Raw genomic sequence first — 24,113 nt, forward strand, 5'->3', positions numbered from 1 at the left:
AAGATTAATTTTTAATAGTTTTCAGATTAAATTTCAAACTACTAAAAACTAGTTTTCAATTCAGCGCAGGTGCAGTAAAAGTGTAAATCTGTATAATAAATGTTAATATGTGTGAAACTGAAGAACCTGGAAAGCAAAAAACAACAAAGGACTGTAATTTTGTTGACGGTCTATTTAAAATTATTTATTAATATATTCTGAGAATTCAGATTGCTTTGTTTTGGTAGCGGATGAAAAACTCATCCCAATAGGAGTATTTTGAAAGGACTCTAGTGATTCTAGTGTGCACAAGGGCGATTTTATTGCCATGTGCTGCCCCCGTGTGGTCACTCTATGGAATGGCAACTCTTTAAAATGACTAAAATCTCATTAATGCAGCTGACTTAGAACTACTTCCGGAAAAGCCTGTGAAAATTAAGTTATATAATAGGGTATTCCAAATAACACAAAATATACTGAAATTACCCAACACATGCATGCCTTTGCTGTAGACGCTGAAGCCCAAATAATGAACGAAAGCATGGAGAAAGCACAGCTGTGAATTACAACTATAACGTAACAAGCAAGATGACCGAAAAGTCACATTTACCGCTACACAGTAAGATGTAACAGCTGGTTGTGTCGATGTTTGGCAACACAGTATACCATTTATGTTAGCGTTTCTTTTTCAAACTATTCACCGGAAATGAAATTGTTATGACTCGAATGTGGTCAAAGTTAGCGTCGATAGCAGCAGGCTAACACTTCCAGTTGAAGTAGTCGCAGTCAAATATAAATATAAATACATAAATAAAATAAATAAAAGGCGATAATAACTATAAACTGATTAAATAACGGGTTTTAAATGTAACTTCGAAGCATTACAGAGGAGTATTTAGTTTTCCTTTTGGCCTGCAGGGGGTGGTAATCCGTCTGATAGCGTTTAAACGATCAACGAAGAAGAATTAAATGCTGTAGCAGGCTGTGGCGTTGCTAATGCGGCGTTTTGTTTTGTGTTTTTGGCGCACATTCAAATTTTAATGACTGTTTTAAAATAACACAAGTTACGTAAAAAGAAGAGGAGCTGCCGCTAAACGTGCTGTGAAGATGAAGTGAGTGTTTTACTGAGTACAAACAGACAACATGGGCTTTCAGTGTTAGCGCGTTTCCAGCAACTGTGACATACCTGAGCCAAGTCCACATAAAATCAGAGTTTTGTGGCTCTAGTTTATCCAAATCATTGTTTTAACTTTTATTTTAGATGTCTCGCACTCATTCACACATACTTGGCTTAAAGATAGTCCAGAATGAAGCCTGTACAGCTGCTGTGCACTGTTAGCATCGTTGCTGTTTCCTTGCAGGCTCAACATTGAGGGTCTGCTGGTGTATTTTCCCTATGACTACATCTACCCCGAGCAGTACTCCTACATGCTGGAGCTGAAGAGGACGCTGGATGCCAAGGTGGGTGGCGTTAGAGGTTAATCTGAAGGTGTGGTTTTCATGCACAGTGCTCCTATCTACACAAATACCCTGGGTTGGATGACACGTGTGAACGAGAGTAATGAACAGTGGAGATGAGAGGTGGATTGCATGGAGATGAGTGTTTTGTGACAGAATGATATCAGCAAGAGTGAAAGGCATGGTTTACCAGATGGTAGTGAGACTTGGTATGATGTTTGGTATGAAGACGGTGGCACCGTAAAAAAGACAGGAGGCTGAACTGAGGATGTTGAGATTTTCATTGTGAGTGACCAGGCTGGTTAGATTACAGTTGAATACATCAGAGGGTTGAGATTGTTTGTAGACAAAGTTAGAGAGGCTGGGATGGTTTGGACGTGTGCAGAGGAGGGATGGTGGATATATTGGTCCGAGGGTGTTGAAGATGGAGCTGCCAGGCAGGAGAGAAGAGGAAGGACTCAGAGAGATGGATGTGGTGAAGGAGGACATGTGATATATGAAGCCTGTACAGCTGCTGTTGGGGACAGAGGAGGAAGCGATGCGATAAATTCATTTTGGTCTGAAGAAGATGGAAGACGAGTCATCTTTTTTTATCCAGTTGTTATTTCAGTTATTTAGGATGATCATATTTTCTGCTCTTTGCTGTTTCCAGTTAAAGAAAAGTTCACATTTTTCTTCCAGTCATGCATGTATGTATTTTGAAATTTGAGTTACTTTTTTCCTCCTTTTCTTCCTTGGAGGTGAAGAGATGATTCCTAAAGTTACAGTGTTTAGTCCAGATTTTACCTTTTGTGTCATCGTGTCGTGTTTTGTTGCTCCTTCAGGGAAGTACAGTGTGTCCATCTCAAATTTCACTAACACACAAACACACGTGTTTAAAAGTGAGTGTTTACTTTCAGCTGCTGCTTTCTGTGTTAACCGAACCTGTTCCCGTTCAGGGTCATGGAGTCTTGGAGATGCCATCAGGAACAGGGAAGACCATCTCTCTACTGTCCCTCATTGTGGCCTACCAAAGGGTGAGTTCAGCCTCTCTCATAAACGGTTCATACTAACAGCTGGTGGCAGATTAGCATGTAAATATGTTCTCTCTCTCTCAGGCTTTCCCTCTGGAGGTCACCAAGTTAATTTACTGCTCTAGAACAGTTCCAGAGATCGAGAAGGTGAGTGGACGTCAAATCAGTCGTCAGTGAAGCGTGTTTCTACTGTGTAACTTTCTTTTTGAGTTAAACAAGAAGAAGCTTTCAAAGCCCCGACGTCTCAGACTGTGTTTGATTCTTTCCGATGAGGTTGTGGAGGAGCTGAGGAAGCTGATGGAGTTTTACACTAAAGAAACAGGAGAGAGCAACAACTTCCTGGCTCTTGCTCTTTCCTCCAGGAAGAACCTCTGCATCCACCCTGAGGTATGAACACCTGCATCCCACAAAGCCAGAGGAGCGATTCAGGATTCAGCTTTCTCCTTTCAAAAGTGACCGACACGCTTGTCTTCACACAGGTGAGCTCTCTGCGCTTCGGTAAGGAAGTCGATGGGAAGTGCCACAGTCTGACAGCATCGTACATCCGCGCACAACAGCACAGCAACCCCAACCTGCCCGTCTGTCGCTTCTACGAGGTAAGAACTCACATCAGATGGTGTTTTTCAGCAGAAGCAGAAGTTATTTTTTGTTTTGTTTTTTGTAATGGCTGATGACATGACAGCATCAGGCTTCAACGTAACGGGTGGGGTTTGATCTTTATGGATTAAAGGTTTAAAAACAAGTTCAGGTTTCTATTCTTTAGTAATCTTTTCATTTCTGTGCTGGATGATTACAACGTACTGGCTCGACATGATTAGTTAGGAGCATTTAATCAGCCTGAAAATCTAAATCCAGCCACTACTCGACACCATCAGATATGCAGATTAGAAAAGTGTTTTTGCTTTCTGGCTGTCGCCTACATGAACTCAGGAACTGATAAAGTTTTATGAGTCTCAGATACAAACTGTGTAGGTTTGCAATGCCTGAAAACTGGGAAACAGGAAAACCTGGTTTGTGTTGCAGGAGTTTGATTCAGTCGGCCGACAGGTGCCTCTTCCTGCTGGCATCTACAACCTTGATGACCTCAAGGCCTTTGGCAGGAGGAAGGGCTGGTGTCCTTACTATCTGGCTCGCTATTCAGTGAGTTACTGGGAAAACGCCAAATCCGTGACCATGTAATGTATATGAACACGAATGAGATTTTGAGTGTTTTATTACATGTAAAATGCTGTTTGCATGCTTTTATAGGAAAAACATTTTTCTCACTGGCTGCTCTAATTGGAAAATAAATGATAACACGTCAGCTGCTCATTACTGAATAATCCAGAGTTTAATGTTGTATCTTGAAGCTTGTTTCCTCTTGATTTCTCTCAGATCCTGCATGCCAACATTGTGGTGTACAGCTACCACTACCTGCTGGACCCCAAGATAGCTGATCTGGTGTCTAAAGAGCTGGCAAAGAAATCTGTAGTGGTATTTGATGAGGCTCATAATATCGGTGAGCAATTAATCTGAGTCTAATATGCACATTCGGTGCATTTAACTGAATGTATTTGTCTATTTTAGGAATTTGTTTACAGTAATTATTTAAAATAATTCATATTTTCTTTCACTCTCTCCTCAGACAACGTGTGCATCGACTCCATGAGCGTAAATATCACCAGGCGAACGCTGGACCGCTGTCAGACCAACGTGGACACTCTCCAGAACACCATACACAAGTAATGCTTGCATCATTACTTGCAACATGGAAATGCATCCATGTTTTCCTGAACGAATGAAAGATTGCACCAATAGTTGGAACGTCTTTGCTCCTCTTACTGGCTGTAATTTTGCAGAACAGATTAAAGAGACAGAAAATAAGGAAATCTTACGAATGAGTATTAATCTAAGCTACTGTAATCTGCCTGTGTTTATAGGATAAAGGAGACGGATGCTGCTAAGCTGAGGGAGGAGTACAGACGCTTGGTGGAGGGGCTGAAGGAAGCCAATGTGGCGAGAGAAACCGACATCTACCTCTCAAATCCGGTGTTGCCTGATGAAATCCTTCAAGGTTTTTCCTTTAATTGTTCTCTCAGCTCAGAGTAAATTTTGAAGCGCTGGTTTAGAAGCAGAGTTTGGTAGTAAGCATTTCAAGTTGCCTCTATTAAGTCCTCCGTGCGCATCAAACTCCAGACATTGGAACTGTAATCTTTCTGGACGGTTTAGATGAAGAGCCGAATCTTATTGTAGACATGAGCACAAACTGTCCTCTCTTTCTGTCAGAGGCGGTGCCTGGCTCTATTCGTACAGCCGAACACTTTGTAGGTTTCATGAGACGCTTCCTGGAGTATCTGAAGTCTCGTCTGAGGGTCCAACACGTCGTACAGGAGAGCGCGCCGCAGTTCCTTAAAGACATTTTCGAAAAAGTCTGCATCGACCGAAAGCCTCTAAGGTCAGTTTCAGCTTCTTTTCTGCGAATGCGAACAGCCTCGCTTAGTCTCTTGGTTGTTTCTGTTTCCCGTCTCTTTATCACCGATCCATCCTCCTTGTATCTCCAGGTTTTGTGCAGAGCGGTTGCAGTCGTTGCTTCGAACTCTGGAGATCGCCGACATCGCAGACTTCTCAGCTGTTACTCTCATCTCGAACTTCGCCACTCTCGTCAGCACCTACAGCCAAGGTAGTGAAAAGTCCCGCCTCTGTTCAACTCCAAGTAGCACGGTGGCATTAATAAACGCAGATGCTGTTGGATTATGATCTGTAGTATCTCTCTGTGTCTAAAAAGGCTTCACCATCATCATCGAGCCCTTTGAAGACAGAACTCCGACCATCGCCAACCCCGTGCTGCATTTCAGGTGAGCTGCACAATGAATTCTGAGTTCATGTGCCGCCGTCTGCAGAGGAGATTACCTGTGACTGTCATTTAGTTTCATTCTTTTACACAAAGCGTTTTAACACAAAAGGAGATGCCAGGTTGATATCTGTGTATCACAGGTCAGTGTGTTTGTCTGTTCCCCTCTCAGCTGCATGGACCCGTCTATAGCCATCAAACCAGTTTTCCAAAGATTCCAGTCAGTCGTCATCACCTCAGGGGTGCGTACTTCCTGCTCATTTCAGTCCGGTGACATTTAATTTACATTTTTTATTCATTAAAGGTACAAAAACAATCTGGTGACGTCCGCACAGTGAGTGAAGTAATCAAGTTTCCTTTTTATTCTTTGAAACAAAATTAGGTGAAGTTCTCGCTTCATTTTTTCCCTGCAGACCTCCTATAATAACATCATAATACTGTAAAACTTCCATTCAACACGTTATGTCTTGAAATATAATCCTGCTGTTTATTCAACGACACGTGTGACTGCTGAGTTTTTCTTACATGTGCAGGAGTCTGAATTCCTTCTTGCAGTGTCTTGTTCTTAGTTTTAAACGTCTAAGTGAAGCTGTTAGAAGCACCTCGTTTGTTCCTGAGTCAACAGACATCAGGTCATCGCCTCTTTGAAGCCTTTGAAATGAAAGATCTGATTCGAAGGATCTAAATGAAAGCCTGATCTAATGTCACCATCTTACCCCTGATGTTTCTCCTCTCTTCAGACACTTTCCCCCCTGGACATCTATCCCCGCATCCTTGACTTTCGCCCGGTTACCATGGCGTCCTTCACCATGACACTGGCGCGCACCTGCCTCTGCCCTCTGGTCTGTAACAACACTTAATATGAAAAAAAAACAACAACAACTGTAGTCCTGGGTGGAGTCACAAAAGCAGCACCACCTTGGAGACATGAACAAAAAGAGGAGAGAAACATAAACATTTCCATCACTTTGTTTCTGTCTTCCACAGATTGTTGGCAGAGGAAACGACCAGGTGGCCCTGAGCTCCAAGTTTGAGACCAGAGAAGATTTCGGTTAGTAAAAATAACTTGTGCTATTTGAGCGTGACCTCTCAAATCAAAGGCCGTACAACTACAAATGACAACGCTGTGTTTTCATCAACATGTAACGAGATCATTTTCATGTTTGCTTCTCCAGCTGTGATTCGGAATTATGGTAACCTGCTTCTGGAGATGTCTGCGATCGTTCCCGATGGGATTGTGGCGTTTTTCACCAGCTACGTCTACATGGAGAACATCGTGGCGTCCTGGTATGAACAGGTCAGTGTGTGTGTGATCCACAAGCATCTGAGTAACTGAAACAACCGCCGTTTTTCTTTCGTGAAGCTGTAGAAATCTGACACATCTTTCTGTAATCTGTGAAGTGGTTTTATTTTAAACATGTAAAAAAATAGAACAATGAAGGAAAAAAACACAAACAAAATAAAACATAAAGAGAAAAATAATCACAGTAGATAACTTTACATGTTCAAAAATGAGCAGGAAGAAGCATTCTCTTATTTAATCCCAGTCCGTTTAGTAACTAATATATTAATAATAAATTAATTTTGTGTGTTTTTGTTGTGTCTGGGGTCACGTTCGCTTGCAGGGTATCCTGGAGAATATCCAGAGAAACAAGCTGATCTTCATCGAGACTCAGGATGCTGCAGAGACGAGCATGGCCCTGGAGAAATACCAAGAGGTCAGACCCATTATTGTAGTAGTATTTAACTAACAAAGAGACCAAAATCATAAATTGAGCCGTGAACAAACAAACAAACAGATGTTCAGGTCTTTTGTGTTGACAGACTTTGACCTTTGACCTGTCTCTGCTGTTTAGGCGTGTGAGAACGGCCGAGGAGCCATCCTCCTGTCTGTGGCCAGAGGAAAAGTGTCTGAAGGGATCGATTTTGGTAAGTCATCGAGTTGCTCTGTGCGGCTCCAGCAGGACAAATTAAAGCAAACAGCAGAAGAAGAGTCCTGCGTGGCTGGAGACGATAAGGTGAAGCAAACGTGCGCTTTGTCGCCTGACTCTGAGTCTCGTTGTGTTTTCTGTTCAGTGCACCATTATGGCCGTGCTGTCATCATGTTTGGAGTGCCGTATGTTTATACGCAGAGCCGCATCCTAAAGGTCAGAGTCACCTCTGTGTGGGGTCAAAGCTCAGAAAGTTAAATCTATTCATATTTTGTGTTTGAGCTGTGATGTTTGCTATTTAAGGATTTATATTGTCAAACGAGGAACAAAACCACACATTTTAGACATTCCCTAAGGGTTTTTCTCTCTCTGTAACTCGACTCAGGCTCGGCTGGAGTACCTTCGGGATCAGTTTCAGATCAGGGAGAACGACTTTCTGACGTTTGACGCCATGCGCCACGCGGCTCAGTGCGTAGGCAGAGCCATCCGAGGCAAAACTGACTATGGACTCATGATTTTTGCTGACAAGGTGTGTCTGAATATTTGTCTGATCCTGCAGCAGTACTCCAGGCTTCTACACTCTGCTTCACAGAAGCAGTCCTTCGAGTTTGACGCTGGAGTAGCTGAGCGAAGCCTGTACTAACCTCCTCTGTGCTCTGCAGCGTTACGCACGAGCAGACAAACGTGGGAAGCTACCCCGCTGGATTCAGGAGCACATCAACGACGGCAGTCTGAACCTCACCGTGGACGAGGCCGTGCAGCTTTCCAAGCACTTCCTGCGGCAGATGGCTCAGCCTTTCAGACAGGTACAACCGGCCAAGCATCACAAGCATCACTGCAACGAGTAAACAAACACAGGACAACACACTGGGTTTAAAAGGAGCAAAGCAGTGGGTTTAGTGATCTTCTCCCCGTGATTGGCTCAAACATCTGTCCTCTTGTCTAAGAGTCTGCTTCATTTCTGAAGCTTAATGAAACTTAATGTTATAATTTAATACCTTAAATGGGGAAAAGTTTTAGCAAATCTAGCAAATTAATCTTAAAGTGTCGGACGAGTTGTTGGTGTCATTGTTTACTGGCACAACTCTGGCACCAGAACAATCAATCCACTGCCATCGAGATCATGAGCCACCTGACTTTGTTGATCAGATGAATAAATGCTGCTGTAAAGCAGTTTGAATTGCACGGAGCTGCACAGCTCTTATGAGCGCTGACGTTTCCGGACAACAGCTGACCAGGCAGCCATGCTTGCTTCTCTCTTTCTCTCCAGGAGGACCAGTTGGGTTTGTCTCTGCTGACTCTCGAGCAGCTGGAGTCGGAGGAAATGCTGCAGAAAATCACTCAGATTGCTCATCAGACCTGAAGGTGACACGAACTGTATGACATTGTCACCACAGCAGCACCATAAACCGAGTCATCAGCTGTCACCAGGGTTAAATATGGGTCGGCTCTAAAAGGGCAGGTCCACCTTAACTTTAGGAAGGAAAAACTCAGAATTATGTTTTAAGTGTCTGTTTTTCCCTCAAGTGGTAAAAATACTGTAAAAGTATTTAAAGTATTTTCAGCTCTGCTGGTGACAGTAATGACTTCTGACAGGAGAGCCGCTCCCACACCAACGATGTGAGCCTCAATCAAAGCCGCTCATGGGTCAGTCAGTATTTAAGGTTGCACTCGGTCTGCAGAGTAGACCATCTGCAGACCTTTGAACCACTTAAGTACATATTTCAGTACTCTGTTCAGCTTTTCACTGAAGTACGGAGCAGTAAACTGCTGCCATGAAACTTATTTTCCCCTTTATTAATCAAAGGAAGAAGCCTTTGCTTCTGCAGACGCACATGCTACAGAAAATCCAGCAACACTGACGAAGTTCTAAATGTGCGTGTTTCAGTCTTCAGCATTACCGTGATGCAGAAGTTTCAATTCATTTAGTTTTTTTTTAAAATTTCTTTTGATTGGTGAAATGTGTCAGTAGGTCAGCGTGTTGCATCAGAGATGTGACACTAACACTGGTGTCTGTGCAGCGTCTGTCATACAGACAAGAATACTGTCAGGTTCCTTTTCTACTGCAGCTGTACATAAACGCTGTTTTATACTGTTTTCCAACCAGGAAGCTGGAATATAAATGTTTGTATTTAACAGCTGACTTGTGTTTTTCTTCTGTGGGAAGTGTTTGAATCGAAAGTGTCCATCCATCACTCGCTGCTCTTAATATTTAGACAAAAAGGGCTTTAATTTATGAAAGCTAAAAACATTTTCAGAGGAAAGAAAACACACATACAAGGGTTATCGGTGTCTTAGTTTAATTTATTACAGCTCAAATTTGCAAATATAAAACAAATATTCATCTTTTCCACATTCTTACATGTGCTTCACTCAGCTTGTAACAGACTGTCGTTTAACAGCAGCTAACACGGTGCGACTTCAGCCCTTTAAACAGACTGCAGTGGCTGTCTTCTACCACTGCAAATGCAAAACAAGATTCCTACCAGGAGTCTCATGGAATGAAAATCTTCATGGATCAGGTGGTAATGCTGCTTTCAGGGACCCAGTCTATTATCAGAATTCTCAGGTGTTTGTGTAAAACTTGTTATTCAACGCTCTTTGTAACAAATCTTCAGTTCAACTAGTTTAAAAAATATCTCTAATAAATATCAGAAAGTAGAATTTCAGGCATTTCAGTGAAAAGCATAGATGTAACATTAGACGAATACCTCAATATCTAAACGTAGGCTACCTCAGTAGTTGATAATGCTACTTCTATCAGTGTAGAGTGAAAGCCTCGAATGCACCATCATATTTATGTATCACTCGGCTGCCGAGCGATCCACCCGTCCCCTCCTTTGCTCTCTCATTGCTTGTTGGTTGTCTCATGATTTGATTACTTTCCTGGTTAGACATCAGATGTTTGCCAGAAACATTTTCAACAGCTGCAAAGCTGTACCGCCGCTGCTATTTTTACTACTTGTTCTTTGCCTTGGAAACATTGTATAAATCTACACGGCGGCTTTCGGTAAAGACTTTCATCTCAACCTCAAAAACCAGTTTAAAATTATCAGGCCAAAGCTGACATTTGGGCACACAGCAACAAACCTAGGGAGACTTTTACACATCTGAAATTCAAAATGCAACAAACGGATAATCAATAAATACTGAACATAGGCTACGTTCACACTGCAGGTCTTAATGCTCAATTCCGATTTTTTTTGTCTGCTCGTTCACACTACAAATAAAATGTGACAGCAAACGCGCTCTAGTGTGAACGCTCAAAGCGACCCGCATGCACAAAAGAAGACGTCACACACAACGCGCTCTGTTTAGACCCAGACTAAACAGTATCGTTTGACTGATGGCCCTTAATATAAAGACTTCGGACTTGACGTTTCCCAATTTTTGCTTTAAGTTATTTTGTTATTTACATAATAATGTAGATGTATCGGATTCAGTACCACATATTTAAGTGACCCAGATCGGATTTGAAAATATCGGATTTGTGCCGTTCACACTGTCACACCATGATCGGATATGGGTCGCAGAGGGTAAAAAAAAATCGGATTTGATGCGCGTTCGCCTGCAGCGTGAACGTAGCCTTAGAGAATGATTTACATCCATAAGCAGTTAGAAGATATTACCTATGTACATATGTGCAAAAGTACTGACTGTAAAAAGTACTAAGTTAAAAAGTCAAATATTTGCTTTTGTAAAGACAATTTGTTTTCACAAGGTGCAAACCAACAGCTGGAATCCTGAAACTGCTCCAACTTGTTTTTTTGTTTTTTTAAAGTTGTTCCTTATTTTCATCGTGTCCGAGCAGGACTTCTGGTCCAATAACGCAGCAGTCTAACAATATAAATTATACATGACCAGCACATTTTAAAGGCAAAATACACGTACCATTTTTTTTTTTTTTTACTTTAAACAGTGTAAACTTTGATAGCTTATCATCTTCCTCGAACGTAAAATTACACTTTACATTTTAAAAATTGTGTAAAGAACTTTACATCCCTGCACTGCTTCTCAAATTACAAACAACTCCATTTAAAAAATATGATCTTTAGTATCAAAGCATCAAGTGAAGTGTCTTAAAATTTCCCATGGTTCAAATGTTAACCTACAGATTGCCGCTTTCCTTAGTGTAACGTGGTCGCGTTTGTGTAAAAACACAGTCTGCAGGGGAAATGCATTTAAACTAGATTAAAGTGATTTTAGCACAATTTAAAATTAACCTGCTAAGACGCGAACTCTTTCATGGCATGCATTTTTAATTTCTGTTTGCTATTTGAGCTGATTGGGGAAAAATTTTGTATTGTGGTCTAGACAACCCAAAATGTGATGTCCACATATGTGGACGCCAGGTCCTACGAGTTCAAGATCAAAAGTTAACTGGAAATCATAGAACTAAACCTAAAACCAGGAATGACGGGATTTAAAACTTCAAGTGATCCGGAAGAAAATGTCATAGTGCAATTCCGATAACGTCAAGTTAAAATTCATCACATGACCCAGCCCTCTATTTATGCTTTGTTGTTTTGTTTTGTTTTTTTTAAAAGAAAAAACTGAAATTGTGCGTTTTTAGAATGAAACAAACTAATTTTAAAAGTCAGATTTTTGGAAGCATCTTAGTCGAGTCAATTATCTTTTTTTCCTTGAAGACTAAAAATGATGAATCCACTCAGGCCTGATGTTCCCACACTGATTAAACACACTGCTCTGTGCCGATCGTCATCTTTGAAAGGTGTTGCGTTTTTAGGGGATATTCTTATTTTTGCGTTAGCTGTTCCCGCCGAGTGAGCCTCTTCTCATCAGACTCTGAGTGCTGGAGCTCAGGCCTCGAGTATCCGTCAGCTGACTCGACTGATCAACAAAAAACACAAAATGTGTGTTAAGAGGTGACGTTTATCTTAAATGTGCATGAGATGCTTGCAGATTTCTGGTTTTCAGACTGTATGGTTAACAGTCTGCTCACCTCGCTGCCATCCTGACTTTCTCTGACGCCAACGTTCAAAACATTCAGAGAGTTTGCCCTCTTCATCCTGAAAACGGGGCAGAACAAACTGTTCATCAGGTGGCTTTTCAGCATTCAGCTGGAGCTAAAACACCTTGTTTACAGAATATTACCCAGCATTCCTTGGGGTTGTTTCCTCCATTCCGACTCCTTTCAGCTTTCGGACCAGTTTCTCGCTGCTTCGCCTGATCGACTCTCGGAGTTTGGTGAAGGAGCCACTGCGCTTAAGTCCATCCTGTGTGGACCCGCCGTCCTCCACCACGCCGGACCAGCTGGGACGCCCGTCACCTGGACAACAGACATAAAACAAGCAATTGTTTACATTGAAATTTGAAGTTTCTTTCTTTTTTTGGACACAGTTGGACATTAATACGATAAGAACAATATAAAACTGTACAGTATACAAAAAAAAATCTAAATAAAACTGTTTTTGCAGAAAGACTGAGACAGACCTACATTTAAAAATATGAAAACTGCTGAAGTAAAACTACAAAAATGACAGATTTCCACAGAGTCTGACTGAGACTTATATGATGAAATAGTATATGAGGCAAAGAAGCTATTATGTGTCATGTATCTGCTGTCAGAGAAGCCCCTAAGGACAAACTCCGGGGCTTATAGGGTAAATATAGGGTGCGGCCCCTATATTTGAATGAGAATCATGCAAACATTAAAAAAGGTACATTAGCCAAATTCAACATGAATACACAAAGACAACACAGAAAGCTAAAACTGAGCAGAATGAATCACAGCTCATGTTAAAATGATAAAAATGAATGTGTTATGCCAGCGTTAGGTAGTTTTCTCAGTACTCAGTGGTGGAACTGATCCCTTGTGGTTATCTCACGCTCTTAAAATGTCATCGTGTCACGAGAACAATTACACAAACATGAGCAGTTACATGAAGTAATCTGTTTGTACCTTCAACAGACCCGAACTCCTTTTCATGCGCTCTGGTCAGGATCTCTTTGTAAAGAGCTTCAGCTTGTCTGTATTTCCCCTGCTTAAGATAACATGATGCCTGAGGGAGAGGAGGGGGGGGGGTTTAAATGATGATTGAAAAAATAATAATATTGTAAACTAACAACAGCCTCAGTAATCCAGACAACGAGGTTTCCTCTCACCAGGTTGTTCTTGGTTTTAGCCACGTTGGCGTCGTCTGGTCCCAGCTTGCTCTGGTAGATGTGCAGAGCGCGCTCGTAGTACTGCTCCACTTCCTGGTACTTCCCCTGGTTCTGACACAGCAGAGCCAGGTTGTTCAGCTGTTTGGCCACATCTGGATGATCTGTACCGAGAACCTGAGGAGGCAACAAAGAAAAGGTGCACGGTGAGGGACGATCAACCAGTTACTCTTTCCATAACACTTCCAGTATGTGATACAGGGGATGCCTGCTCACTCAGCTCTGTGACATCGAAGGATAGAGGACATATTTAGATGTTTAAGTAAATTAGCAAGGGCAGCACGGTGGCACAGTGGTTAGCACTGTTGCCTCCGGAGTTCAATCCCACCATCAGACTGGGGTCTTTGCATGTTCTCCCTGTGCGTGGGTTCTCTCCGGGTACTCCGGCTTCCTCCCACAGTCCAAAGACATGCAGATAGGTTAATTGGAAACTTTAAATTGAGTGTGAATGGTTGTCTATGTGTTAGCCCTGCAACAGACTGGTGACCTGTCCAGGGTGTACCCTGCCTCTTACCCTAAGACCCCCTCATGACCCTGAAAAGGATAAGCAGCAGAGAATGGATGGATGGAAGTAAATTGGCAAAACATTGAGTCTGTTATAAGTCGGGCATCCATAATCTAGGTTAGATTAAGGTTAAAGTGAGTTATTAGTAGGAATTTGGGATATCTGTTGTAATACAAAGGTGTTTTCTTACCTTCTCTCTGATCTCTAGAGCTCTTTTACAAAGCGGCTCTGCTTCCTTGTATTTTCCTCTTTTCCCATAAAGCACTGCCAGGTTGTTGAGCGTCGCTGCCACCTGCATACACACACACGCACACACACAAATACACACCAGCTCACTCACTAAAGTCTAAACCACATGAAATGACTACAAAGGGAGCCAATATTTGCAGGTCAGGCATGTCGGAAGCAACGAACAACAAATGAGGATCAAAATTCTTGTAACCCACAAGGTTTTATGTTTCATGTTTACGCTGATGAAAGAGAACGCTGAAACCAGTTTTAGCCGCCTCATTATAAGTTTTCTTCCAGTGCAGCTGAGTAACTTACAGCCGGATGGTCCATCCCAAGAGTTTTCTCCCTGATGGCCAAAGCATCGTTCAGCAGGTTGGCGGCCTCTTTGTATTTGTTCTGGTCTCTGTAGGGAAACAATACAAACCACACTGTTCACCCAGTGAGAAGCGTTTGGCTTGTTAAGGACACTTCCTCCCTAAGAGTTTCAGATAATCTATCATCTATTACAAGAAACTTTTATTAAACCTCAAATTTGCCAGGTATCACAAGCCAGAGTCAAAGCCACAACCAGTCAGAGCAATATAATGCTGATGACAGAGAAGCCGATCCGCTCAATTACTGCACACCAACTGCTTACACGGGACGCTCGGCTCAAACCGGGCAGGAAAAGCATTTATACGCCTACCTCAACTGATACAAGCACAACAAACCATTTCTTTCCATCTAAAACTGAATAATAAATCACTTTATCTGCAGCATCATTACGTCTTTAACATTTGAAGACATTTAACATTTAAAGTGCATCATTGTGCCGGCAGAGCTGAAGGAAAAGACGTGCACCTGCTGCCTGTATGAAACCTGCACCGTATAAGACAAACGGCACTGATGGGTTAGACGAGACGAAAGCCGGGAGGACATTTCTGAACTGAAGGAGAGTCACACGACGTACTCGACCAGAACAAATAAAGCATGAACTCTGAGTCGTCTGGAAGACCTCGAATGGTTAACCCAGCTTTGATAGTGCCACCGCGGTAGCTGTAAATACCAATACAGACGCTTTTGCAATGCTAACTGACATCACCTGTACACCAGCGCCAGTATATTGAGCATGGTGGCTACGTCTGGGTGGGTGTGGCCAGAGGACTTTTCCAGGTCTTCCAAAGCCTGCGGACACACGATGAGGTCATTTTAAATGGTTGTCAGGCGATTTGTTTTGGTTAGCAACAGTTAGAACAGTGGAAGCCCCTCCCACCTGTTTGCACAGCGGTACCGCGACCTCATATCGTCCCTGGGATGCGTACTGGATGACCAGGTTATGGAGCGTTCGAAGGCGGGCGGGGATCTCGTAGCCGCCCTGCTGGGCTGCAGCTGCTGCACTGCTGTGATGAGGCTGGGACACTAAACGACAAACAAACAAATAAAAGCAAGACCATGCTGACTTTAGAAGGGCCCAGTTCCTGCTACGGAAACTCATTTTGGATCATCAGAGAGGACCAAAAACAAGGCAGGGTGGAACCTAATATTTAATTTGACCTGTTTTCTATACTGTATGTATCACAAATAAAGTATGATGAAAACTATTTTTTAGACGAATGGATGGATGGTGTTAAGCCCAAATAAAGATGTATTACATGAAAACTGGCTGCATAATTGCACTGCTATTTAGGCAATTAAGTAAAATTGATCATAATAGAAAAGTTTAAGCGTAACAATAAATGCAGGCGAAAATTTTTATTTTCCCATTTCATCTTTTCTCCCTGGTCACTCACGCTCAACCTGCAGTCGTCTAACCTCTAAAAACACTAAAGTTTATATCTTTAAGTTTTTGTCAGGCTTTAACGCTGTCAAAAAACAAAAGTCAAAGGAGGTAGCGATGCGTACTCATGTTTCACCATTTTCTAAAAGGAAGCTGCTGTCCTAAAAGATAACTTCAGACTGGCGTCGTATTTCACACTACAGAGATTCACAGATCGCTTTCATGCTTCCACCTTCATGCGCTCTAAATTCATGTGTAAGCCGATAAAATGTGTTTGTTGTGTGTCAGCAGTTACTCAGATATCAGGATTAGAAGCAACAGTTACACCTTGAGCTTATCTATGCCCAGTGAAGATGTAAACCAGTATCTGCCTCCAGTTTCAACGCTGACACTTCTCAAAGCACTCAAACTAAATCACGATGAGAGTTGTGCTCAATGTATTGACTAATTTAAATTAAAAACAGTTTGCATTTACTCAACACCTCCTCTGTATCCAAAAAAAATCTATCAAAAAAAGGGTTTTGTCATTTTGGAGACAGGGAGGTGTTCAAAACGATAATAAAAACACATTTCAAAGCCTAGAAGAGCCTCACTCGAAGACTGCTCCTCATCCTCAGCAGGAAAGAGGTCATCCAGAGACTCTTTGTTGGAGGAAGTGTCTTTGTCATCCTGAAATAAGAAACACACACAGCACGACTTAGAAGACAGCAGTACTAACAGTAAGCTTAAAAGTTGACTATATGGTTCATATAGTGGTTTCAGTAGCTGCTTTTTGTCAGCGAGCTCTGATAAACCCGCACCTGCACACTGTCCTACACGCTAATTGGCAATGACAGGAAGGCAGCTGAGTGAAGCTAAAGCAGAGAGAGTGAAAACTGGTGGTGCATTCATTGGATGCAAACCAGCTGGAATCCAAATGAATGCTAATGTTGCTCTATGACATTAGAGCTTAAACAGTTTGCCAACACATCAGGAAAAACTTGCTAAACTTGCTGAGATGGGACATGACGTCCTTCTGCCCAGTATATAATTACAACAGCTTTAGTAAAGTCCTCCAAACCTCCAGCTGCAGACAAACTTTCAGCATATTAATTTGATGAATATACACACAAACACCATGGTTAAGATTCCTGTGCTGACACAGCGAAGCGCTGATTCTCTCTGTTACTCATCTTGAAGGGCAGGTTGTTTGTTGTTACTCAAACTCTCAGCTGGCTGGTAAATACCAACAGACTCTTCTGCAGACATATGTGGGTTAGCATGTTTTCTGTCCTCACCAGAGGCGGCTCATCCTGGTCATACTTGCGTATGGAGGACATGAACTGCAGGTGTCTGTTCTGCTCCTCGAGGGTGACCACCTCCTGCTCCGTGTCCTGAAGCCGCTGCTGAGCGCCAGCCAGCTCATCCCTCAACCACTGGTTCTCCTGACAGAGACGACGAACCTGAGAGGGAGGATGCAGAAATGAGAGCGAGGATGATACATAACAAAGAGAAGAGGAAGGAAACAGGCAAGAGAATGAAGGAGCCATGCAACAAAAACGCAGACACTGCCATATCTAAATGCTCAAAGTTACAGTGTGTGAAGTTTTCACCAGTAGATATCAGGAGAATGCAGATTGCAGCCAATTGAATCCTGTTTTCTTAGCGCTTCGAGTGCTAATCTAAGCTACGGTGGCCGCTGTAGGACAAACATGTTTTAGTCAGCCAAGAGAGATCAAAAACATTACATTCAGCCACATCCCAGCATATTTCTACCAGTTTTCATTACAAAAAAAAAGCTTTTGTACACCTTCTATTTTAACATATTTGAAAAATATCAACAATAATCAATACATAAGAAACAAAAAACTAATGCGTGCCATTTAAATATTTTGCAGTTATGTTTTCATCCAAGTCACTTCAAAAGCTCTTGCCGCTGTTCATCTGTAGCGAGTTTTCTACAGATAGCAAAGTGACCCCGGACTGCAGTTTTTCCCCCTCTGTGGCAGGTTGTCAGTCCACTGTTTACCTCAGCTGTCAATGCCGGGTGTGAAGCATGCTTTTCTACCTACTGTGGTGGAGGGAGTAAAAGGAGTGTGACAAGACAAATCTGCTGACTAAATTAGGACTAGATTAGCATGTTTATGCGCATGTGTTAGAGCCCTGAGTGAGATGAGCAGGGAGAGGAAGACAATTTATTAAGACATCGTTTCCTCCTTTGCATTTTGTTTCTTTGGTGAAGAGGACGTCTTCTTCTTCGGCGAGACATATGATGCTTCATATCTTGAATCTAAAGACGGATATATGAATTTGCCTCCACGACAGGTGAATGCTAAGTTAGATGTTTGCTTTAACAAACATTTAAAAAGGGAGACCAAATGGAGCAGCCTATGATGAGTGTCAACACAAGTATACAGGTCTTTTCGACAAACTCACCTGAGCTCGTAGCTTTTGTTTCTCTGCCTCCAGAGAACCGAGGTGAGCTGACAACGCCATCATCACCTGAAGACAATTTTAAAAATGTAAACCCAACAGAAACAGAAACAACAGAAAGAAGACTGCGTGCACCATGAAGGGAGATCAGTGACTTAACGACTATGCTTCAGTAAATGAGCTCAAAACTTGTCAACAGCCCGACTTCAGACAAAACAAATCAAAGGAAAAACAGTCATCAGTGCCTCGGGACACCAACAGGAACAACAACAACAAAATAAATAAATAAAAAAATAATAATAAAAAATGACAGACATCAGATATTTTTATGTGTCAGTTCATTTAAGTTTGTCATCAACCATTCATGACAGAAATGCAAGTCTCAAAATTTATTTTTATTTTTCAAAATAACTGCGCCTGGCAAGTTAAACATGTTTGTTTGTTCAAATAAAAACACAGTCAGTTAAAATAATTAAAACTAAACGTAAACTCAAAACTATTTCATAAAAAAAAAAAATCACTTTGTTTAATATGTAAAGTACAAGAAGTTCAATTTTAAATTATCTGGGAATGTTATTTTCTTCCATTTCAGCCTTAAAAAAAAGCTTGAAGACAAAGACGTGTGACACAAGATTTCATTGCGACTGCTTGCTTCTTTATTTCCTGGTGGTACCTGTGCCTCACTCAGCCCCAGCTCTATCCTCTCCAGCGACTGGTGGATGATGCTGGTCTTCTCCTGCTCAACGCTGCTGCTCTCTGGCACCGCCCGGCTCTCCAGCGCCTCCTGCAGGCTCTCCAGCAGGCTGCGGTTCTCCCCTCTCAGCGCCTCCAGCCCTGCGATCACCTGCTGCGTGCTACACAGAATCTCCTCCCCCGACAACATGGCTGCTGCTCCGAGGCTCCTTTTCTCACTGCGACCGACCTGAGAACAGCACATCGTTACAGCATTATCTGCAGTGGGAGTTTATTATGCATTTATTTAGCAGTAACGGCAGAGTGAGAGCTGTAGGGGGATCAGTGCTACATGCAGCTGAAATATTTATGAGTAAAAGTGATAACAGAAGCTGACAGCAGCAGTAACTGAAGCCGCTGAAGTACTAGTAGTAGAAGCAGCAGTGCAATAGTAAACACAGATGGATTTTCTAAAATATGAAAGGTGGCTTAAAGCATAATTTAAAAGTGCTGTTGGTGAAGTGTATACATGACACAGCTGGTGGATAAATAGACTACATGGAAGGTCTGTGAAAAAAAGCAAGCAAAAGTAAACTCTGATAATGTTTGTTTAATCTGAATCCAGCCCCATGAAGGGAGTGACTCTCTGATGAGTCAGCCTCGTGCCTGCTGAAGGGTCCCTCAGTGCGAGGGCTGTGGCAGAACTACAGCAACAAGCTTTGGGACCAACGGAAACAGGAACAACCACTCAGAAGCTGACTTATAGTGCAATAGATGATTCATTAAGACCATGTCTGCTGCTTTTTCAGGAAACTTCAAGGGTCACATCACCCTGTAGGTCTCATTCATACCTACATGTTGACATGCGTTTCATCTTCTAGCTGAGATTCCTGAGTCAAAATCGTTTCTGCTATAGTCATTTTATAGAAAACAGTCTCAAAATGTTAGACTCTAGTTAGTCAAAGAATTAAAACCACAATAACGCTGAGTGAGGGACCACTAGACATAAATACAGCAGGTACAGACGAGATCTGCAAAGAGTGGTGCGCTCAGCCGGACGCATCATTCAATCAGAGCTCCCTGACCTGCTGTCCATCTACACCAAGCGGTGCAAGACCAAAGCTAGGAAGATTATGATGGACCTCCCATCCCAACATTGGACTCTTCTCACTGTTGAGGTCTGGGAAGCACTTTTACGCTCCCTTAAGGCCAAAACAGAGAGAATGAGGAGGAGCTTCTTCCCCCAGGCTATTCGGGCCCTGAACCAGGTGTAGGACTGGACTCTCACACACACATCACATCACCACACGCACTCTGGTTTTTCTTCATGCACACTTCCTATAATTTATAATCTCTTTCTGCTATTTGCACATTTTTTTTACTGTAAATTTCTAAGTTAAATCTGTAAATTTTGTATAACCTGTAAATTGTAAATACTGTAAAACCACTGTCATTTAATGGTCGGGCATTGCACAGCTACAAGCATTTCACCTCATGTCATACTGTGTATGGTTGTGTGTGTGACAAATAAAATTTGAATTTGAATTTGATTACAAGGTAAATAGAGTAGGTCTTTGTGTCCACACAAACACCTACTCGTTCTCAGTGAAAGGTCAGTAAGACTGAATAAAAGCAGATCCTGTGTTAACTCGGTCCACTTTAAGGCTTGCTGGTTTTAAACAGTATTAAATGTGATTAATTCTCAATGCAAAGTGTGTGAGGAGAGTTACCTTTCACAGGTAACTCCAACCTAAAATTACACAGAAGCAGATTTCTTATTGGTTTCACTGAATGCACTTTTTTCAATGTAAAGTGGATTAAAAATGTAAAGAACACTGTAATTCAGCACTGTCAGGGAGTACTTGGCTACTCCGCTACAGGAATGTTGTGGAGAAAACCCAGAAATACAATTCACAGCTGTCAGCAACTTCACCACAAAGAAAAACTCATAGCTTTCAGTTTCCTCTTTTCTGATCACACACAGAAGCAAAGTGAGCCTCTGGAGCTAAATACGAGGGTTCACAAGCAAACAAACAACATGAAGGTCACTTTAGTCACTATTAAACACCTCTTTTTGCATGTCATGCCATCAACTGCATTAATACAGGATCACACTTTTAAGACTTTTAAGATTAAGAAAAACAAATGTATAATAGAAACAAGTTGACAAGACAGAAAATCCACTTCTACATGGACAAACAAGAGCTGCTTCTTCTTTTGGCGGCTCCTTTCATTGGGCACCAGTGTGTATCATGTGCCACCCTGTCCCTCCACAGTGGCAGCCACTGGGGTTGTAGTTCCTCTGACAGTTCCTCTGGGGGGGCTCTGACATGTCTGTGCCCAGGGCCCCAGTATCTCATAATCCGCCCATGTGTTTATAACTGGATGTCTGACCATCTGTCCAAGCAGCCATGATGGATTTAAGTGTCTTTTCCAACCTTTATAAGGACGCTGGTGAGAATATAAAATTCTGCTGGACACAAACAGCGCTGCGTCACATTTCAACAGCACATTTCAGCTGTGTGTTTGTCAACAGTTTTAAAAGTGTCCACTGAGTCTAAACACCACCGGCTGCTGCAGCTACAAGACAGAAACATCTTCCAGCACAACAACACAATAAAAAAACAAAACAAAAGATGTCTCTCTCACACAGACTGCTGCGCCTCATTTCAGATCCACAACAACCGACAGTTATTTATAGCCTACCTGCTAAGTCCAAACTCCCGCGGCGCGCTTTCGTGTTGATCCACAGTTTGAATGAAATAATGGTTTTTATGTGTAAACTGGAGCCCGTCAGTCACTGCGGAACATCTCCGCTCACAGTAACTTTCAGTTTATTTATTTTTAAAGAGGATGGACGGAGAAAAGTGAACGCTGTTAATCGTTCACCTGCCGCCTCCTCCTGTCATTACGCAGCCACTAGCATCAAGCTAGCTTTAGCAGAACTGAACTTCCGCTTATCGACTTCAAAATAAATGTTGTACAAAGGACCCTGTACTTCTTGATTTCACTTGTACTTCTATGATTGTTGTTTAATCCATATATATTGTTAATCAATGGATCTATTTTCAGTTTAAGAATGTTAAACTGCAATTATTAGTGATAAAATAATTAATGACTGCATACTTCAACAATGTGTTGGACAAAGGATGTTGAACATGGAGATGCCAGGCAGAAGGAAAAGAGAAGATATTGAGGAGGGACATGCAGAGTGTGTCATGTTGATGTGACAGAAGAGGATGCTAGTGATAGGGTGAGAACGAGACAGATGATCCGCTACAGTGAGTCATAAATGGAGCAATCGAAAGAAGAAAAGTAACTGGAAACACTGAGAAAAGTGAATTCCTGTCAGATGAGCTCGATTTCTGCATTCTGTCACTAGGTGAATGGATGGATTAATATTTTTCCTCACAACTATTTTTAACACAGCTTGCATTTTATTTCTCCCTCAGGTAAAGTTATTAATCAATTAGACTAAATTGGCACAAGGTGCTCGCCAATTCTGAAGAATATAATTTGTCTTTCTGTTCCTTGGTATCGTGTTCCATAAAACACATTTATGATGGGCATTTCTCAGCACAAGCAAAGAGACATAAAATGCTGTGTTTGACCCAAGGGTTCCACAGTACGATGGACAAATGAAGCTGTATTATGGCTCCACATTACTGTAGAAATTGCACATCAAGAAATTGTATTCCCTGATCCCTGATTCTAAAACCCCCAATATTAATCGTTTTAGGAAGAGAAATCCATAATGAAAGAAAGGCTTTAATTTTGAAGGTAAACTCGCATGATTTCCGGTATTTGTCTGTTTGTTGTGTCCGCTCTGCTGAACGACTTGCAGAAGCTTACCTGATCCCAAATTTCCCATCATACACCGCGACTGTGACGTCCTGTCCCAGGACAAAGCCACCTATCTGCAGAAGAGACGAACTGCCTATCTATCTATCTATCTATTGTCACAGCTATTAATTGATCTTTTTTCAGCTAATATGAATTAGTCAAATATAACTCTAATATTAATATTAATGGTAAAATATTGACAATAATGTGCATTTTAAAATTTGGTGTCTTTATCTTTTGTCTTTAACTTTTAAACGATTAAAAATTAAAGGTAAAGGTAAAGTGAGGATGAATGCACATCTGAGGCTAAGTTTAGCATCATAGTGTTATTTTTGAAGTAAAATCAGTCATATGTTCACATAACATTTCATTATATTTACGTCATCTGTTTGTTCTCTGCTCTTAACTTTCTCTTCTAATACCTTACGAGTGACAACTGTGGGTGTAAACTTATTTATTTATTTAAATAAACAAACAAACTTGGATCTTGGTTTCTTTATCATTTAAAATGCAGACTATTTGCTGCTTAAAACAGTCCCGTGTTTAAAAAGGTTGGTGGTTGTAGCTTTGCTATGTATCCATGGAGACGCAGTTATATTAACAGCCAGGCTCCCTTCGGTGCTGTGGTTTATTTAAGTTCCTGTTTGCTTCCTCTGTTTTCTCATTTTGTTGTATTGTTGCTGCGTTGTCAGAGATTAGCACGTCCTTTCAGTCAGATTAACTGGGTGGTCTGTGCGTGTGCCTGTGTGTGAGAGAGAGACCTAGAGGTCACTGTTGAACCAGCATTAGTCTTATTAAAGTCAAATGAGCATTACAGCAGGTCTAATGGGAGTCACCGGGGCTGCGGCTCAGCAGCTTAACAACAGACAACTGCAAACAAACAGGATCTGAAAAATGTGTATGTGTGGGTCTGTGTGTGTAGAGGGAAGTGTGAGACAATGTAAAATTCACACACCCTTGTTTACAGGAGCAAAGGCAGACTGGGTGAGAATAACTAGAAGCAGTCTCTTTGTTTGTCTTTCGCTGACATTTTGCAGGTAAACGCAGGTCATATGTCTTAAAGTAGAGCTAGTCAGTTCCTGAATTAATTAAAATAGTTTTACTAACATCACTGGCTCCTAACATAACTTTAGGTTCAGTATTCTGTGCAGCTGTGATAAAGAAATAAACTTTAATACAGGAAGCCCAGTAATCACTGAAGTCTGCAGTGCATCCTGGAAACTCATCAGCCTCAGAAGAACAGCAAAGACTGGAAATTTACTAAAATTAATTGATTTTATTAGTTATAATGGACTTTAAA

The 24,113-nt window shown here is 41.7% G+C and overlaps 2 protein-coding genes across 2 annotated transcripts; one reads left to right on the forward strand and one right to left on the reverse strand.

Moving 5' to 3' along the window:
- The first annotated feature begins 913 nt into the window (after positions 1–913).
- Positions 914–9,347, forward strand: ercc2 (excision repair cross-complementation group 2). The gene is made up of 23 exons (XM_040037393.1): positions 914–1,091; positions 1,341–1,440; positions 2,376–2,453; positions 2,535–2,597; positions 2,724–2,837; positions 2,930–3,046; positions 3,474–3,590; positions 3,825–3,948; positions 4,075–4,171; positions 4,370–4,503; positions 4,716–4,884; positions 4,991–5,109; positions 5,215–5,284; positions 5,453–5,522; positions 6,021–6,122; positions 6,268–6,331; positions 6,456–6,577; positions 6,906–6,998; positions 7,137–7,209; positions 7,357–7,427; positions 7,597–7,740; positions 7,874–8,017; positions 8,482–9,347. The coding sequence occupies exons 1-23, from the start codon at positions 1,087–1,089 to the stop codon at positions 8,572–8,574; spliced, it is 2,283 nt and encodes a 760-aa protein (XP_039893327.1). The 5' UTR covers positions 914–1,086; the 3' UTR covers positions 8,575–9,347.
- A 1,691-nt stretch (positions 9,348–11,038) lies between these two features.
- Positions 11,039–21,888, reverse strand: klc3 (kinesin light chain 3). Its single transcript, XM_040037767.1, has 14 exons — positions 21,677–21,888; positions 18,972–19,220; positions 18,302–18,367; positions 17,164–17,328; positions 16,480–16,555; positions 15,383–15,528; positions 15,212–15,294; positions 14,446–14,533; positions 14,090–14,191; positions 13,338–13,511; positions 13,135–13,234; positions 12,327–12,501; positions 12,175–12,241; positions 11,039–12,062 (listed from the first exon to the last, which is right to left on the reverse strand). Exons 2-14 carry the CDS (start codon positions 19,179–19,181, stop codon positions 11,979–11,981), a joined length of 1,536 nt encoding a protein of 511 aa, XP_039893701.1. The 5' UTR covers positions 19,182–19,220; positions 21,677–21,888; the 3' UTR covers positions 11,039–11,978.
- Between the last annotated feature and the right edge of the window lie 2,225 nt (positions 21,889–24,113).

This window comes from Simochromis diagramma, unplaced genomic scaffold, assembly GCF_900408965.1.
Source record: "Simochromis diagramma unplaced genomic scaffold, fSimDia1.1 OVJJ01000463.1, whole genome shotgun sequence".
In the NCBI taxonomy this organism is placed as follows: Eukaryota; Metazoa; Chordata; class Actinopteri; order Cichliformes; family Cichlidae; genus Simochromis; species Simochromis diagramma.